The 19,681-nt window shown below is 36.5% G+C and overlaps 1 protein-coding gene across 1 annotated transcript; it reads right to left on the bottom strand.

Annotated features, from left to right (window-relative positions):
- Positions 1-4,230: 4,230 nt before the first annotated feature.
- On the bottom strand, positions 4,231-15,312 carry Mtpalpha (monolysocardiolipin acyltransferase Mtpalpha). Its single transcript, XM_074085779.1, has 14 exons — positions 15,094-15,312; positions 14,898-15,004; positions 13,739-13,925; positions 12,305-12,497; positions 12,077-12,198; positions 11,256-11,485; positions 10,769-10,948; positions 10,338-10,504; positions 9,808-10,037; positions 8,415-8,607; positions 7,789-7,924; positions 5,456-5,676; positions 4,901-5,017; positions 4,231-4,704 (listed from the first exon to the last, which is right to left on the bottom strand). Exons 1-14 carry the CDS (start codon positions 15,161-15,163, stop codon positions 4,569-4,571), a joined length of 2,289 nt encoding a protein of 762 aa, XP_073941880.1. The 5' UTR covers positions 15,164-15,312; the 3' UTR covers positions 4,231-4,568.
- Between the last annotated feature and the right edge of the window lie 4,369 nt (positions 15,313-19,681).

The raw sequence follows: 19,681 nt of genomic DNA, 5'->3' as shown, positions 1-19,681 counted from the left end.
CTGACAGTGACAGTGACAATGTCAAATGTCAATCAGAAAAAAAAAATGGCTTGGTAACGAGACCTTTAAGCCAAGTCTTTATTTTAATCAGACAAAACTAGGACAGAAAACGAACATAAAACCGGGTCTCCACTGAGCGGTCCGCCGCGTGAGGCAAACGCATGATTTTGTTGGATATATGGCTCAAAACCTACACCTATTAGAGGCCCTGCAGGGCTACTACGAAACTCGAAGTTCGTGTCGTGCGTTTCCTCTGCAGGGCTACTACGAAACTCAAAGTTCGTACCGTGTGGTCCCTCTCGCTCTCGTATTAAATCTTTGATTATTAAATAGTTATAAGTGTCAGAGGGACCGCACGACACGAACTTCGAGTTTTGAGTTTCGTAGTAGCCCAGCTGACACATACTATTTAACTTTATTGGGAGGGTGCGAAGTACTAGGTGGGGGTAATGAAATCTATCGCAGCGCTCATAGTGGCCAAAAGATGAAATAATCTAGGCTCTGTCATCTGTCATACTCATATGAATCTGTCATTAACAAAGCAATTTGTATAGACTTTAACTACCTAATTTTAGTAATAGATGTTTGTGTTATGATGCGAGCTTGAATTATTGAACACTGTCCCTGTTTTGTTCTTAATTCCTCTACATCTCGGACATGTTCAGCAACAATTTTTCGTATGAAACGGTTTGTGGTTGAAATTTTATATTGATACTCACAAAACCGGTCTTCAAAATGATACTCATTTTGATCTGAAAACGATATTTAATTTATTACTAGCGATATAAGAACAATTATATAATTTTACTATTATTCATAGAAACCAATAATATAGCTTTATCTTTTCGTTTTACAGTAAAAGTATAACTAAATATGAATGAAGTAAACAAACCCTGACATAACGAACATAAAACATTACCTCATTTAATTTTAATGACCAAAAATGAATTCTCAACCTTTTGTCCATCCAAGTCACGGTATCACAGTAATTTTGTATTATAAATGAATACGTTATAGGTTTGGTTTTTGTCACAATATCGCTATGAAATTTCAAAACGTCAGAGCATCAGAGCCAAAAAAGTTGCGGACGCTAGGTGGCGCTGATGTCGTGCACAGAGCCAATACCGGGTGGGCCCTGTAACAGGAGCAAAAAATTAAAACACAGGCTCAAGTGCTACTTAAGTGGAACTACTTTAGTTCTGCAACTTTCAAAAATTAAGTAATATTATCATTATGTTTATTCCAAACAAATTAATTGGTATTTTCAATGTACGGCATCCAATAGTCTAAATGACATCGCCTGTCTCGTAAACGTAACAAAATGACGGATTTCGCAATACCTACTGATCTATGAGGAGATTCGTTGTATGGAGACTTCCGAATAAATTCTCCCGCCTATGAAACTTGGCACATGATGAAAATAGGTACTTAATACAGATTATAGATATACAATAATCCAACTTTCTTTACGAGAAGTTAGATATTTTTAGCTAAACATGAAAATCGTTATAGCTCTCTGCGAAAAATTCGTCAAGACTGAAATTCTTTCTGTATACGTATCTATGTACAACTATGTACCTATGTATCTATCTATGTACTCGTCTGGTTTTGGCCTCAGGTGACCCCAGGGCTGGCACTTACCTCTCGCAAAGATTAGGAATAACAGTTCAGAGAGGTAATGCTGCCAGTGTCTTGGGGTCAATGCCTGGGGCAGAAAATTTGGATGAAGTTTTTATTTTGTAACATAGTTTAGTTTATAAATAGTTTTAGTCTTGGATGTTAGATAGTATTTATTGCTTTTCCTTGTTATTTCTTTATTGTACAAAATAAAAATATTGGTTGCAGTTTTACAACTTAGCATATGTATCTAAAACTATCCAATTATTTTTGCGTTTTCAGAGATACCGCAAATTTAACTTTTAACATTTTGCACTATAACTTCTACTGAAAAATTTCACTGCTGATTTTTTTTTTTATATGCTTTTATATGTTAAAATACATAGCTTTTCTTAGTTATCCAAAAGTTTTTCATTTTGAAACATATATTTTTATTATTTTTGCTTAATTAAGTAATGTAAAAATAGCTCTGTCAATTCTTATAGGTACATCTATTGGTCATTTCATTACATATATATTAAAACAGTTTTATCAACTATCCAGCAAATTTTCGAACATTGATATACTTGTTATAAGTTCCCAATCCGCACTGGGCCCGCGTGGGAACTATAGCCCAAGCCCTCTTGTTCTGAGAGGAGGCCTGTGCCCAGCAGTGGGACGTATATAGGCTGGGATGATGATGATGATGATGATGATGATATACTTTTATGATATACTAAACGCAGACGAGATATGGTTCGCGGTCTAAAGTCAGCGATACGTTCTTATTTATTACCACTCACGTAAGGTCATTGTAACAAAAGGTAGGTAGTATGTCAGTCAGTAGCGAATTTTTTAACAAGAAAGTAGGAAGGTATATTTCGAAATAAAACACGTCATTCAGATCATCCTCTTGTCTTCAAACCAAAGCTTCAAACCAACTTCAAACTTTTTGTTTTTGACAATCACCGAGAAGAGTACCAACCAAGTTGTCAGTGATCGTTTCATCTCTTTCATTTGGAGCTTGACGGTTTTTTCGCATGTTTTATTTACACTGTCAGAATTCCGGATTAACGGATTTCTTTTCCGTCATGTATGAACTGATTTGATTTTTTTTTTTGCATTCGACTAGGAATGCTTTCAATTAGGTCCCATAAGCATCAAATCAGGATCTGATGATTGGATCCTAAGGAAATCGAGGGAACTCTTCAAATGTTGTAGGGACACCTATGGTAATTTTGATATATTTAGTAGTCACTCGTGCATTTGCTCTCAGTTGACCATCGGAGCTATTACTCAATAACAAGTATTTCATGGGTTGAATTTCAATTACTTTAACACAGTTGCTAAGCAATTTATGCTCCTCGTAATGCATATGGTGAAATGAAATGGGTGGTGAAGCACCAGGACTCCTCAATAAAGAAAGTCTCTGCATCGGAAAAAGCAATCTTTTGTAAAAGGTGACGAGCAGTAGACATAAAACTATTGTATCTTAGATTAAAAAGGGTAAAAAAAAAATATAAAAAAAATTGAACAGACTACAAAAAACCATGAAAATATTTTTCTACCAGTCTGAAGTCGGTGACGAGCCAGCAGCAGTGATTAAAGCCCAATATGTAGTGCGTAGGTGAGGTAGGCGACTATAGGCACAGAATAACTAATAGTACACTATAGGTCCACTCCTGCTGGCTCGTGATGAGGCACCGACTTCATCAGACTGGTAGAAAATTATTTTCGTGGTTTTTTGTACTTGGTTCAAGTTTTCTCTGTAGTAAATAAAATCATTAAAAAATAAAAATCAGTAGAGCAATTTTTCAGTAGAAGTTAGTGCAAAATGTTTAAAATTAAATTTGCGGCAGCTCTTTAATCGAAAAATAATTGGATAAATTTACATACATATAAATAAAAGCTATTCTAAGTAGTACATAGGTACGTATACAGAAAGAATTTCAGTCTGAGGAATTTTTCGCAGAGAAATGATTTTCGTGTTTAGGTAAAAATACCTAAGTTTTCGTAAGAAAAGTTATTGGATTATTGTATATCTATAATCTGTATTACCTATTTTCGTCATATGCCAAGTTTCATTGGCGGTAGAATTATTCGGGTTGCAAAAGCCTCGTTGGTCGGACTATACATTGCTCCAATTAAACTTTAAACTATTATAAAAATCACTAGCTTTTAGATAAAAAGTAGCCTAGTCACTCTCTGGCCCATAAACTATCTCTATACCAAAATTCACGTCGATCCGTCGCTCCACTTCGACGTGAAAGACGGACTACTTTTGAATTTGGATGGTTGCAATGTAAATAGAAAGTGCGACAAAATCTTAATAAATGTGGCAAAAAACGAAACTAAAACAGGCATAATTTTACTTTATGACAGTTCGTTAATAAAATAGAGCGCCCTCGTTCTAACGTCACCATCGTTCATTAACATATTCAGTGCCAGCCAGGAACACGCTAGGCGCGCTCTCTGTTCGTAGGCAGTTTTCGCTGCAAAGCGGAAAACCGCTGCTCGAATGCGCTAAGCGAATGTGTTAAAATCTTTATTTGCCGGCACTTTTGCCACACTCGTTTGGAGTTTCGTCCGATAGTTTCAGTTTCAATAACACAAAATTCAGTTCAAACAACCAAGTATAAAATAATAATTTATTAATTTACAACGATGAAATATAGATTCATGCATGCTGCTATATAAAAAATACTGCAGACAGATAAAAATTGCTTCGAAGGAGAATTACAATGTATAAATAAGTGCCAATATAGCCTGATAAAACGTTAACAAATTCTGGGTTTCATTTACATCCTTGTTAACTATGTTACTTATCTATCTTATCTATTAATCATACACTTGCTATTACAAATAATCCTCGATCATTCGTGATTCTGTATGTCATGAACATCAACACAAAATCTCTGATACAATACAATGTACCCATTTATGTATAAATAGAAGTTGGCAGTAGGGTAGGTTTACTTGTGGAATTTCTTGCTTGTGTCTTTGGCCATATCAACAAGGGTTTGAGCAGGCTTGAATGGTGCTCCATAAAGTCCTTGGAATTCTTCCATCTTCTTCACCAATTTGTCAGCTCCAAATTGGTCCACCCACCTTTAAACATAATTATTAACATCTCTCTCATTACATTATAGCTTAAAATATTGCTAAATTTATCACGGCGTGTCGAGAGTTAACTCGTGACCACGGCCGTTGCAATGTGGTCGAAAAGTCAAAGTCATTTTGGCAATATTTTAAGTTGTGATAAGTCTCGGGCGAGCTACTAGTTATGTATGACAAGACAACATACCTGAACGGTCCACCAGTGAATGGCGGGAATCCGAGACCGAACACGGCGCCCACGTCGCCTTCCAGGGGGCTGTGCAGGATCTTTTCTTCCAGAGACAATACAGCCTCATTTACAAATCTGAAAGTATGTATGTATGTATGTAAACTCTTTATTGTACAAAAGAAAATTAACAAAATACAACTGACAAACTTTAAGATACTTGTACAAAGGCGGACTTATCCCTTTAAGGGATCTCTACCAGTCAACCTTTGAGTGGATGAGAGGAGAAAGTTTATGAATTCATTTGTATTCTTATCTCGTGTGAGAGAAGTACGCTGAATAGGCGCTTGCATTTGAACTGTCTGGGAAGGTATTCTATCTTACAGAAAAATACTGCTGGAAGAGTAATCTATTACAACAAATAGTGATAAAGTGGTGGGCGATGCTCAGGCGCGTGTTTTTCAATATTAACACCAATTTTTCACATTTTAATTTACTTATTACTTTCGTTCCCAACACAACCTTTTTATCGCTGGCAAAAAACACACTGAGTTGTATGCGAAATGTTGTCATTACCTTGACACCATTCTTAATTGCTGGTCTTCCACCGTGTTGGCCCCACGCGGCTCCAGCGAATAATTCTTCACTAACGTAACCGCATCCTGGTTAATTTCCTTGTTTTTGGATCCCTTCTCGTAGACATAGAAGCCCTTGCCAGATTTACGGCCCATGAATCCGGCTTTCACCAGGTCTTGCATAATGTTGATGTTACCACCGCTGATGCGGTCACCGAACGCCTGAAAAGTAGAAATAGATGATGATGATGTGTTCCTGTTATCCCTAACTAGGGACATAGGGTGCGTAGAAGAAATAGAGTTGGTAAATATGAATAAAGGAAAATATAATTCGGTTAAGTTATGTTTATAGTTTACTACCTGTTGGTCGACTTCGTAAAATGTATAATCAAATCTAGCCATGTTACCTATGTAATTTTTATTTTTTATACTTAATTTCTAACGTTTCCTCCAATAATGTGCGAGGATGGGTTGCCAGGAATGTAAAGTAAAGTAAAGTAAAATAATCTTTATTGCCAAAAAAAACCTAGCTCAGTACAACTCACAAAAAATAAAAAATAAAACATACAATAAAATTTAGAATAAAAACGAATGAACGAATGTGTTTTTCATAAACTAATAGAAACGCTTCATTTACCTCGCCTCGCTCCGCTCAGCCGTTTTCCACCAGAGATGAGCTGTGCGAGGCGAGATAAATGAAGCGTTTCTATTGGCAAATGAAAATTGAAAAACACATTCCCCGCAACATATCCTCGCACATTATTGGTGGAAACGCAGCTTTACTTTGTTTTTCTACATAAAAAAATAGTGTTGCGAGAAAATTTCACATACTTATAATTTTAAACTAATACGTTTTCTATTTTTGGTTTGTTAGTCTAACATCTGTTAGCATGGTGAACGGTTGTGTTGCTCTGCAGATGAGCTCTGATTGAGTTCGAAACGCGTCAGTCTAATGTGGTGTTGATAGATATGGGTTTGTTTGTGTGATTTGTGTGTTCTTACAGTGTGGATAGTGGATATGGAGGACCATGTTTCTTGTATATACGTAGCTAATCATAAGGCCGCGGGTGAGCAAAGTAATTGTTTCAGTTTATTGATATGGACCTCCGCAAACGTCTGATTCCATAAATAGGGCATATTGGGCAAAGCTCTGCGCAGGGGGCGACACTAGCGCAAACCCCCATGATAACGTCAGTTCTCTTTATATTTTGTCGCCATGACAGATCATGACCAAAGAGTATTAAGTACCTTTGAAAATCATGATATATTTATTAGTAACAAAATAACATGATATTTAGATCGATACTCTCTTCGTGTTGTCTATTTATAACAATAAATATTGTTGTACCTTGTGTTGTTGTGAATAAATGTATTTTAATTTGTTGTGTTTTAATTAACCAACGATAGAGTTATATTTCCAAATATTTAATTGAAATTATATAGTATTATGGCATACTCAAAAAACTGTTTACGGTTTTGTGCTAGTGCTGCACTCTGACGGCAAAAAATTGCAGTAATATTCCCTAATATATAATTTGTTTAGAAAAAAAAACTTTCTGCTAAGTTTCTTGCGGCGCATTCTTCTTAGCAAGCTCTGACGACCAGATGGCCAAGTGGTTAGAGAACCTGACTACGAAGCTTGAAGTCCCGGGTTCGATTCCCGGCCGGGGCAGATATTTTGTGAATAATACAAAAAAATATTGTTTTTGGGTTTTGGATGTTTAATATGTATTTAAGTAAGTGTTTACCTATATAAGTATGTTTATCCGTTGCCTAGTATCCATAGTACAAGCCTTGCTTAGTTTGGAACTAGGTCAATTGGTGTCAAGTGTCCCACCTAAGGTCCCACCCATGATATTTCAATTTAAATGATGGTCTTTTCGAAAGCGCTGGTAGTATAAAGTGTCACTGACATGTACAAGGGCCTACTTGCAGAAAAACGTTTAGGTTTTTGTTTTTTATTTTTATTTCGATTCGTCTGCGATTCGAAGTTGTTTATGGCGTGTCCGTGGGAACTATATACAATTTTCCGGGATAAAACTATCGTACGTCCTACTCTAGACTTTTCTTGCACATTAGAACCTCAATGATCGTGTGCTGGTCGCTTAAAAGTATTCCTTTTTGAAGAAAATTAACATTGTGAGCATGAGCGCCAGCAGGATTATTTTTAGGGGGGTTAGTGCATCTTGCGTCTGCATCTGTGTTTTACCATTATTGCGTATTTTTTTCTCTGAGGCTGGTGAAGGCGGCCTTGAATGCAAATTAAAAAAAATTTTCAGAGTCAGCAGCGATTATTTTTATGTAATACGTTGTTGGTAACGGTTCTAATATTACCTTGGCGAGGTCAGCCGCGATGTGCGAGCCGACGTCGATGCCTACTTCATCGGCTAATGTTGCGGCACCGACCGGGAATCCGAATTGTGTCGTCATTTTGTCGAGCTCCTTAGGATCTACTCCCTCTTGGAGTAACCTGAAATTTATATTTTATGTTAAAAATTAGTGAACATTAAATTTGCTTGTTTGAGAATTCGTCTTTTTATAAAAGACCGCCGTATTATCGTATAACACGCGGGCGCTGGTGATCGCATTAACGATATTGGTTCCGACTGTATAATACAGTCTATAGACAGCTAGCCGCGTGCAAAGTGGGATTTTACGCAAAACTGTTTATTGTACGCTGCCACATACAACTCAAAGGAATAAAAAGGGCATCCCCATTTTATTTTAAACAAACAAAAATATTTATTTTAGGTAACAATTATATTTATAACCAAGACCTGCTTTCGCATTTATAATATTAAGTAAGGGCATGTAAGGGGTTAACAAAACAGCATAGACAAATAAGAAATAATAAAGAAAGACACATAGCACACGGCACTTGGCACTTGACCATGTTTGTGTTGCCGTAGTTTGTTTTGACTTAAGACAAGTAAGGGCTTCATCCAACTGTTGCCACTGACCTGATGGCTTCGCTAAGCATGGTGGACAGGATGCGAGTGGTATAGAAGCCAGGCCCGTCGCCCACGGTGATGACAACCTTGCCCTGGCGGAGACCCACGGCCACGGCGGCCGCGGACGTGTCCTTGCTCGTGCCCGGGTGCGTGATGATCTCTAACAGCTGCATCTTGTCCACCGGGGAGAAGTAATGCATGCCTGCAATTAATAATAATAATAAGTAATCACGGTAGTCTTTTATAGGAGATTTGACAGATGCTACGAAACCTGATGTTTCGCGCCCTTTGCAAGTCTCGATTTTACAGGCTCCCTTTTCACGCAGAGCACGGATCTAATTGTAAGTCTGTGAAATGAACTTCATAAATCAGAAAGCGATAATGTGAAGGAATTAATAGTTGAGAATCGGTGACTGTATTTGCAATGATAGGTTAGTCTGTTTGTTCATAATATCATTCAAAATTAATATTGAAATTGGTTTAACATCCGACTGGTGAGAGATTTCTTTTGGTAAACAAGGGTACTTTGTTTGTTTATCTATATATACAAAAGAAGAAACTGACTGACTGACTGACTAACTGACTTATAGATCAACGCACATAAGTTCTCGATTACAATGAAAAATTATGTGAAATGTATAAAGTTCCCCCTGAAAGGGTAAAATGGGGGGTAAAGATTGTATGGAAATTTTCTCATTTCTGGACTTAGCATTATGAAAATTGGTATACTTACAGGGTCCTGATTAAAAATAAAAATGATCTGCGTTGGCAAAGTTAAAGAAAGAAGAAGTAACTTTCGATTTATTAGGGGGGAGTTTCTATGAGACTTCCTTATTTCTAGACTAAAAATATGGCTGGTCACAATTTAAAATGATCCGTATGGTGTTGGCGTCTTCAATAGGGGAGGGGGTTTTTCATGAAAATGAACAACTAAAATGTGGAAATTAAATTGATATTTAAAATGATATGTGAAATAAATTTGCAAATTATTATGCAGTAGGTACCTAACTTAAAAATTACTAATCGGGTTGTGCATAATAAAATCAATAATATTTATCATTTACCTAATTTACAAAATATTAAGTACATGTGCAATTTCGAATATATACCTACTTCGGGTTCTAGAGTAAGATTCGGTTCTCGCCGGAAGCACACGAGATAAGTAATTTACTCTCGTGCTTTGCATAAAACTCCAAAACTGGTAAAGATGTTGTTTATAGCGAAGTACTTTAGTAAACTGTTACCTATCGTTTACGGCAGTACTTCACTATGCACACAGATACAAATATCACAATTATAACGGGGGTTAATTAAATCATATGCCCTGATAACTAAAGTACACGCGGACGAAGTCGCGGGCAAAAGCTAGTTTTTACTATAAATGTGCCAAAAAGCATCATACCTATGACTTTCTCAGGCCTGCTGCTACCAGCTGCGATTTTTGTGATAGGAATGGCGCTGGTATTGGTGGCGATGATGCAATGTTTAGGAACAACGGCTTCCAGTTCCTTTATCACCTTATGTTTGATGTCAATATTCTCAAACACAGCTTCAATGACACAGTCAGCATTCTTGAACTTAGCGTAATCCAATGTTGGCAACAGGTTTGCCATGTACTTATCCTTTTGGATCCTGTAACAGACAATAAAATAAAATTATATCGGGACCTCACAAAGTTAGGTGCCTTCTAATAGGCTACGCCAATAAGTATTCAAATTGATATATATTAATTCGGAATTATAATCATTGGATGTAATTTGCATCAGCATACTGAAACTGAGCTCACGTCAAACTTATTCCTTCAGTGAAACTGTTAGCAAATGATCGCGATACAAAGATCTTAAGGATCAGGAAAACTTGTTGCAAATTAAATCCCCTTAAATATGTCTTACCGAGCTCGTAAAATTGTTATAAAAACTAGTAATAAATTACCCCGAGATCCTTTTCCTTTTAACGGCATTGTTAAGCCCAGTTTGGATCTGTCCAACTCCTCGGTAGAGGCCAGCATTGGTGGCATCTTTCATAACCACCTTATAGCCCTTGTCAATGGATACATGGACAATACCGGCACCCATCAATCCGGCGCCCAACACACCAATCTGTGAATAAAACAAAGTGTTTTAAATTAGACATTAATTTCATTTGTCTACAGATATGTGCACGATTCTTCAAAATTATCTCCTTTACTGAAAAGCTGATGCGTATGAAGCTTGAAATGAGGTACTATTTTTTCCTTCTAGTCATCTTAATTTCGGTAGCCATGTGCTATTTTTTTTAATTGGTAACTGCCAACTGCTAAGTTTGGGTATTATTGGTTTGAAGTTGTAGATCTAATGAGCTCACATTGTACTGCGCATACTCACAGTCTTAACATCTACTTCGGACTTGCCAAATCTGTTTTTCTTGCACTCGGTTTGTCCTCTGAAAAGTCCAATCAATCCCTTACTCTGTGGAGTCATGGCGAGCTCACCAAAGCCCTGAGCTTCGGCTTCGTAGCCCGCGGCGCGGCCTTTGTCAACACCGGTCCTGACTACTTCAAGGATCTAAAAACAAAAACCCATAAATAAATAAAATATTAAGAAAAACTACAACCTTTTTTAAAATATTGCTTGCTTATGTAAATATTCAATCAAAGCTCTTGCGGCTTTTTTTTTGTAACTTGATTAATGTAGTTAGGTTACTTAACCACTTGTAATGTAAACTACTAGTAGTTAAGGTTACTTGTAGTTAACTACATGTAATCGTAATCTGTAATCAGATTTCAAAATGTACCTACACTGTGGTAATGACGTTTAACTGAGCGTTCAAAACGGTCGAATAAGTGTATTCAAATAAATTCATATTATTTACCTTCAATGGGGCAGGGTAAAGGCCGCGAGAGGCTTTCATAACTTGTTCTTTAGCCTTATTGAAAATCATGTTTTTAACCATATCCCATTCCATGACCGTTGCAGTAATTTTGTTCACAAGCCCGGATTTGGTCCTGTCGACCTTTAGCTTACCCGACGCAATGTCTTTCGCGATTTGAACAGCAACAGTCTCTAAATATTTCATTGTATTATCAGCAGGAAAACCCAAACCTAGAAATTAAATTTTACCCATTAGTTTTCAACTGAACGGTAAGTTTTTATGAAAGATGACATATGAGAAAATAGTAGATTGTACAACAAGAGCATAAAACGAGCCATTTTACCCGAGGCGTTCGTATTAAAAGCGCGTTGCGAAAAAAGCGAGGCGTTGAATATATATTTTTTTAATTATTATATAGCCACCCGAGCCGATACGGCGAGGGTGGTAGACACATCGAGGGGGAAATGGGTTTAATTCTCGAGTTTTACACTGCTTTTCACTTCGATTGAGAGGAAATTAAATAGCAACAGTGGAAACAATTGTTCACTTACTAGGTGTCTTTTATTTTTCATGCATTGCTATATAATTATAAATTTTTAGCTTTATTGATATATTTTGATTGATTTTTAGTTTTACATGAAATAAAAATTATTAAAAAAATATATAGAAACTTTTTTATTTGTGGCTGTTTACACCTGATTACCTTGGTGTTAAACGAAGATTTTACTTTATGCAATAGAGTATAAAAAGTCATTTTATGTCGCCTAGATCCAGCATAAACACGAACTTTACGAGCATGAGAAGTAAAAGATATTGTTTACCAGGTCCAAGTGGAGAAACTAGTAAATCGACGATTCCAAGCTTTTTGGCTTTATCAGCTTTCACTGTTTTGCCTGTAAGCGCTAGGTCCAAAGTCGTAGGAATGGAGGTAAGAGCAGGCAACCTGAAAAAAAAAAGTAGTCTTCAAAAGGTGATTTTGATCACAGATTTTAGCCAGACTACATTGAATATTATCACAATATTATGACAAGTGGTTCTTTATTTTATACCTTTGAGTGCCACCACCGCCAGGCAGAAGTCCCAGCATAACTTCAGGGAGCCCAAATCCAGTCTTTTGGTCCTTGACTGCAATTCGGTATTTGCAAGCTAAAGCAGTCTCCAGGCCTCCTCCGAGACAGCTCCCTTGAATAGCCGCAATAAAAGGCTTGCGGGACGCCTCCATTCTTCGGAATATTTCATGGCCTAAACAGAATTAAAATATAATAGTAGATTTTACAACAAGAGCATAAAGCAAACCATTTTACCCAAGTCGTTCATATGGATAGACACATCAAGGGGAAAATGGGTTTAATGCTTGAGTTTTACACTCTGCTTTTGACTTTGATTGAGAGGAAATTAAATACCAACAGTGGAAATTATAGTTCACTTGCTAGGTACTTTTTATTTTTTATGGATTGCTATTTAGTTATAAATTTTTAGTTTTATTGATATATTTTGATTGAATTCATTGATTTTTAGTTTTAGTAACATAAAATAAAAAATATTAAAAATATATAAAACGTAACCACATTATTTAAGTAATGCAAGAGGCACTGGTCTCTAACTTTACATAACGCCATTCTTCATACACCTCATTTGATTATAGTCTGGCGACAGATTACATATATATATATAGGGACTTTTTTGGCTGTTGACACCTGATAACCTTGGTGTTAGACGAAGATTTTACTTTATGCACTAGAGCATAAAAAGTATTTTCTTAACCTAAAGTACAAACTTCCTGTTGTCATATAATTATAATATAATGTTACAGATACTAATAATAAATTTAGGAGCTATATGCATTGTTATGTCAAAGTCCTGACACAAAACATGCTCATGTAAGTTTTGGCTTTAAGCCACAATGTGTTATGGAAGTAAGCACATACATATTGGTGGTGTAGGTCAGCTTCCTGAATTTATTGGACTTTCGTCAAAATGATTACATAAATCCATATACAAGTACAGTTATGTCCAATGGCAGAATTTGTTACCATGTCAATGAAATATTCATACTTAAAATTGTGAATAATAAGTTTTTGTTTAAAAATTCCATTTTCAACGCAACCTGTTTTGCTGACTATACTCTTTGTTAACTCTACTTGCATTGTCACTGAAAATACATTTCCATACCAAAGTTGATGTCATTAACTATGAACTATCTGTTCTGCAGAGATATTGAAAGACATTTTGACTTTGATAATCCTTACCGCCAAGACCTTGAGACCACCAGAATTTTGCTACCAGATTATTTTATTGTCACCGGATATACATAAGTTACTAAATTTTAGCCCAATCAGATACTAGGAAGTGGTTGAGTTTTGTAAATTTCTGGGACATGTTTGTCTCAACCTGAAAATTCAACCACTTCCTAGTCTAGTATCTGATTGGGCTAAAATTTTTTAAAGTTAAGCGCTTGTAATAAAGTCATAAACATAAATTACCATTTTTGGACAGGGTGACTACTTCTTCTTTCGTTTTGCAGGCTTCAATCATGGAGATATCAGCACCAGCAATAAAGCATCCTGGCTTCCCAGATATCAGCACTGCAGCTTCAATGGATGGATTTGACTCAACTTCTTGTAAAATGTTGGTCATTTCATTCATCACCTCAGTGTTAAGGGAGTTTACCTATAAAGTGTTGTTAAGAAAACAAATGAAATTAATTACTTCAATAAGTGTTCTAAAAATAAAAGGTATACTTAAATTCATCCAGTCATGCCACAATAAGAGACATTCATTAACCCAGGGATGGGGAAATAGATTTAATGATGGGCCATACACAATAATAGCAAATTTCCGCAGGCCAGGGAGCATTTATCGAAAAAAAAAAAAATTCTGATCAAGTAACAACCAAAATAAATCATATAGGTATCTATAATAAATGTATTGTTTTGATGTGCTGGGTCAATGTGAAAGATGAAATTTTGACTGTTCATTAAAATTAGGCTCCAAGTTACTTGACGTAGCTCGTAAAACACACTCAGGGATGACAAGATGAATTTAGATGACAGGTCTTGATCGCTGGCCGGATTAAATCTTGTTGCGCGGGCTGCTATTTTCCCATCCCTGCATTAACCAATAACAGAAGATTCCTTAACTAATTCCATAAGACAATAGGGCTTGTTTCAACTGTAGTTCTTGTGTGTTACAAAAACAATGTGTGTTGGTGGTGGTGGTTTGGATTTTTAGTTGGAGCCGGAGGACATATTATTAGTCTATTTTTGTAAAACAGGAAACAATAGTTGAAACCCTTCGGAGCCTCACCGAAAATTGCTGTATGAAAAATTGATAGTAATAAGATGCCCATGAGAGCATCAAAATTAAAGTATTAGTCCACTGGTTAAATGACCAGAAGAGAAGAGCCATATAGTAAAAAAAATATGTTCATTTGTTTAGGTAAGATAATGCTTAGAAATAGGCATTTGATTTTAATTATATTTTGACTTGGTATTCTTATTTAGATTTTGGTTCATAAGTTTTCAAAATTACCTAAATATAAAAAAAATAACTGGTGCTCAGGAGAACCAACACTATGTAACTTAAGATCTAAATTACATGTATATAGGCAACATAACATGTATATAGATAATTTGTACTGACCTTAACATTAGGGGAGTCTAATGTCACTACATACACACCATTGACTATTTTACACTTGGTGTGCACATGGCTAGCTGCCGCTGCTGCATAATGCCTGCTCTGGAAGCCTGGGAAAATCGTAATTATAATAAAAATCTCGATCTGTCCGAACTATATATTAGCACCCGAAAAGTTTAAAAAGTCAAACTGCTCTTACCTGTAAGAAATTTAGCATCGTTTCTGTTTTTTAGGATCTTAAGTGCACTAATTAACCTTTGGTTGGCCATTTTTTGAGGACTCAACTAAATCAAAGAAATAACAAACTAAATGGCTACTTAATAATTTTAGAGCCAGACTTTGAACCTAAAACTTTCGTCGTGGAATAGGATGTTGGAGGGGGAGGGAAGTGTTCCATCCAACCGAGGAAGGGGGGTGATGATAAATTGAACGACTCGAGTGAATGAAAGAACGAAACTAGAGGTGAGACGTATTTACTGGAATAGGTTTTGGCTTGGACGCGTGAGTACGCGTTCCCGCCCGCGACTGTTAGCGTACGAGTATTTAGGAGTACGGCGGCTGACAATGTACACTTTTTAAATGAAAATTTTATAAAAATTGCTGACAATCCTAAACCTGTATAAAGTATGAACAAGGTTTTTAGTCGGTATTTAATATAAGTTAAAATTCTAAAATTAAACAAATATGAAGTGTGAAGACTGAACTGTGACGTGAATTCGGTAGTTCGATATTCGTAAAACTACTAAAACTATTACGGTGTGTACGTAATTACGGGAGCGCATTTACGGGAATCATTTTGTTTACGCAATGAGTCAATTGAGTTAAGTACTCGTAGATACATACACTCGTGACATGTAATAATGATATTACCAATAAAAGAGTATGAGTATGAGTATGATAGTCGTGGACCTAGTCTTTTTGTGGACGCGTACTCGCAAGACTCAGTCCGCGTTTTGCCTAGTATGGTATATTTATCTTACTCTATGTTAGTAAGTCTCACCTCTAGAAACCAAGAAACTGTATGAAGAAACGTCAAGTTTTTTTTATTAATATTCAAATCAAAGTACTGATTCAAAGAGAATAATATAACCACTACGTTTTAAGAGGCGGGACTCCCATACCATGACGAACGAACACATCAATCAAGAATGAAGACCAAGTGACAATATATGGGTGGATCAACTATTTCTTGTTGTTATTCAGTCGCGTCAGCGAGGGGACAGTTTAATAAAAGAAATATTGTGTCACATTATAGTAACATGCTTATTACATGACCAATTTTACTTATAATAGAAGGGGCTTAAAACTAAGAAGAAAAGAAGAAATGTATACATTTTTATTCAATATTTTTATAAGACAACGCTCACGGAACTGAAATTTACTAATTTTATTTATTTCCTGGCAATGGTTAGAGAGGGACACACTGCTTGCGATTTCATCCGAACCGGAGGGAGGCCCATTTAGTTCTTATGTCAATGTTGTTTAGGTCGGTTTTTGCTTGTCTGCTTTTGGCGAGTGTTTATTCTTGTACGTAGTACTTACTATTTCGATGACGCGTTATTAGGGGCTAGCAGCCTTATTCATACCTTAATTGAGGTTTGATCGGTCTGTTACTTAGCAGACTGATTAAGTTTATAGACGGTTGTCAGAAGTATGATCATAAACACTTGCTAGCAGTCTGCTAGTTGTTGAGCTGCTGATAGACGGATTAGACGCGTTATGTTGGCCACCTGACAAATCAAAGACAAAAAATGCCTAATCGATAATAAAAAAATTGACAGCAGTGACAGCAAATTAGCAGGAAAAAATAATAAAAGCGAGATGTTCCCGCCATTTCCGATCCGCATGTTTATGTTGTGCAAAAAGCCATAAATTAACTATGTTAATCATCCTAATTTTCATATTTATTGTTAATTTATTGTTGCTAATTTAGAGGATTTTTAATACAAATTCCGAAAATAATTTTCCAGTTTTTTTTTAATCTTTGCGTAGCCCTGCTTCACTATAAATATTTCGGTATGGTTTTTCCTTGAAAGTCAGCTGTTCAACTTGTGCGGCCATTTTGTGACTTAGCAGGGAGATAAAGGAGGGTACGGTCCTCTAACTAGCAGAGCTTGATCGACTGATAACGCTAACAGACGTTTATGAATCATGTTTTTTGCATCGGGCCTTCAGGACCTTCAAGGAGGCTTACTTTTTATGAATAAGGCTAGGACATTATTTATTTTTATTACTATCTTATTATGCCCGCGACTTCATCTGCGCGGATCTAGGTTATCGCGCGGTGGCGCCCTCTACCGGAATAAAAGGTATCCTATGTTGATCCTTGGGGTTCAAACTTCCTATATATACCAAATTTCATCAAAATCGGTTCAGTGGTTTCGACGTGAAATCGTAACAGACAGAGACAGACAGAGTTACTTACTTTCGCATTTATAATATTATAATATAATATATAATTAAAATAATATAATAAATAATAAAATAATAAATAATAAAAATATAATAATAATAGTAGGGAAGTAAGGATTACATTTCGGGTCGTACCATAACAGTGTCTTCTCAATCAAATGGGTGACACTCTTTCCCGGCCCATATAATACCGGGATGGAAATACCGACCCTGTTTTTCGTGTACACGCCCATAGAAGCTCCTATCACTCCTTTCAGGCAGGTTACTCCGAAACTCGAAGTTCGTGTCGTGCGGTCCCTCTCGCACTCGTATTAAACAGTGTAAGTGTCAGAGGGACCGCACGACACGAACTTCGAGTTTCGTAGTAGCCTTGCAGTTTCTATGGGCGAGTACACTAAAAACAGGGCCGGTATTTCCATGTCAGTGTTATCCGGGCCAGGAAAGAGTGTCACCCGTCACCCGATGAAATGTCAAGTCAACTGAACATTCCATGATTCCATTCCATTTATTTGATGTTATGCTATTTCATAGAGTACATTTTGTGCTTTTTCTTATAAGAAAGACCAGCAGTCTTGTTGAACATCGTGCTGTAATAAATAATCAAAAATAGTCTTTCAAAAGTGCATAATTTTCTAACTTTGACATTAAATGATTCTGTCAAAATTCGAATTCAAAACAAAGTTTTAGTTTTGTAGTTTTAGATGAGTTTTAGGCTCGGAATAAAGGACATAAATACATAATGTAGTATTTTGTTAGTGGCGAATCCAGCGAGTGCGTTTTGACTTTCATGCGAAGTTTTCACGTGAAGCTGTAAGTATTAGACCGGCCACAAGCCGGCCATAACCTACCGATTCAGTAGGGCTATTACGAAAATCGAAGTTCGTATCGTATCTTATACAATTTTTTTAATGAGAGTGGGAGAGGCTACTATACGAACCATTACGAATTTCGTAGTAGCCCTGCTGGAGTGGCTAGTCTGAAATTCTATCCAAATTCGTATCATGCTGTCCCTCTTACTCTGCGCTATTAATTATAGTCCAGTCAAAATAGCATTGAAGTCTAGAAGGTCACAGAAGAAGGGATTCTAAACATTTTTTGTGAAGTAATAATGATGATGATGATGATGAATAAAAGAAGTAACAAGATGAAGTCATAATTTTTGTTTATTTTGTAAGTAGATTAATATGTAACACAATATTAGTAGCAATTTGCTACATAATATTAATTCGATTTATATTTATACATTTAATAACTGTGTTTCATGGACTCATCCACTCTCATTCCCCGTTTAAAAATATTGTACTCATAGCTCCTGCTATGAAGTTCAACCTTTTTTCCATTCCAAATTTCATCAAATTTGTTGAACTAAAAATATTATAAACCTCCCATTTCTTGCAGAATGTTGTTTACCTCTGCCTCTTTATGTATGTATTTTATAGGAAGACTTTTCTGCGTTTGGCAAAATACAATGACAAGTCAAAAAAAAGTCCAGCGGCGGTGTAGCGGTATAGCACGCGGCACGGAATGCCGAGGACCTGGGTTCGATTCCCAGCGCTGGTCTTATTTTTCTGGTTTTTCTATGAATCTATATTTCAGTTTGTATTTTCTATATGGGTTTTACGGGATGAAAAAATACACAAAGATTCCAAAAAACCAATCTTAAGTCAAAAAAGCAATTTCTTTTTCCCGCGTAAAGCGGTGCGTTCAAAAGTTTGCAACACTACATCGGTCTTTTTCTTTTGTGAGAAATCTTTACCCTTCATAAGGGCCCCCAAACAAATTTTTATACGGGGCTCCGCCAAGGCACGCTACGCCAATGTTCCAGTACCACCTGTGCGACATGCAATGTTTTTAATTTTTATCACATTTGTGAGCAAGAGTTTATAGGTACCTATTTGTAATTCAAAAATTGCCTATACCGTTGGCGCAGCTTGAGGGCAGACTCATAAATTTTCACAATAACTGAAATGGCTTTTTTTTGTAGGGTTCGCCAATCAACACTCGTATATCCCTCCTATTGTCCCAAATGTAATAACTTATTCCCTTTTCACTTCCATCATCTCCAGCAGTCTATTGCCTCCTCACCCATTTCTTCTACCCTGTGTCCAAGTACAAGCCAGCAGAAATGGAGGAAGAAGATGTATATGCCTCAAACGTGCCATCACCCGCCATGTAAGTAAGACTCCTTGGTGCCTAGCTCTACCTAATGTTGTTTACTAAAACTAGTTTCTATTAAAGAGGTTTGGAATTTGGAAACTGTTTTCTTTCAGGTTCACGGAATGTGACGGTAGTTCTGCAGGCGACAGAAGCAACTTTCGGCGTCCTACAAACGGCACCGATATTTTCGCGGCCTTTATCCTGGGTAATGTTCATTC

This window comes from Choristoneura fumiferana, chromosome 3 (genome assembly GCF_025370935.1).
Source record: "Choristoneura fumiferana chromosome 3, NRCan_CFum_1, whole genome shotgun sequence".
In the NCBI taxonomy this organism is placed as follows: domain Eukaryota; kingdom Metazoa; phylum Arthropoda; class Insecta; order Lepidoptera; family Tortricidae; genus Choristoneura; species Choristoneura fumiferana.
The sequence above is the reverse complement of the archived record's forward strand: the minus strand, read 5'-3'. Positions and strand labels throughout refer to the sequence as shown.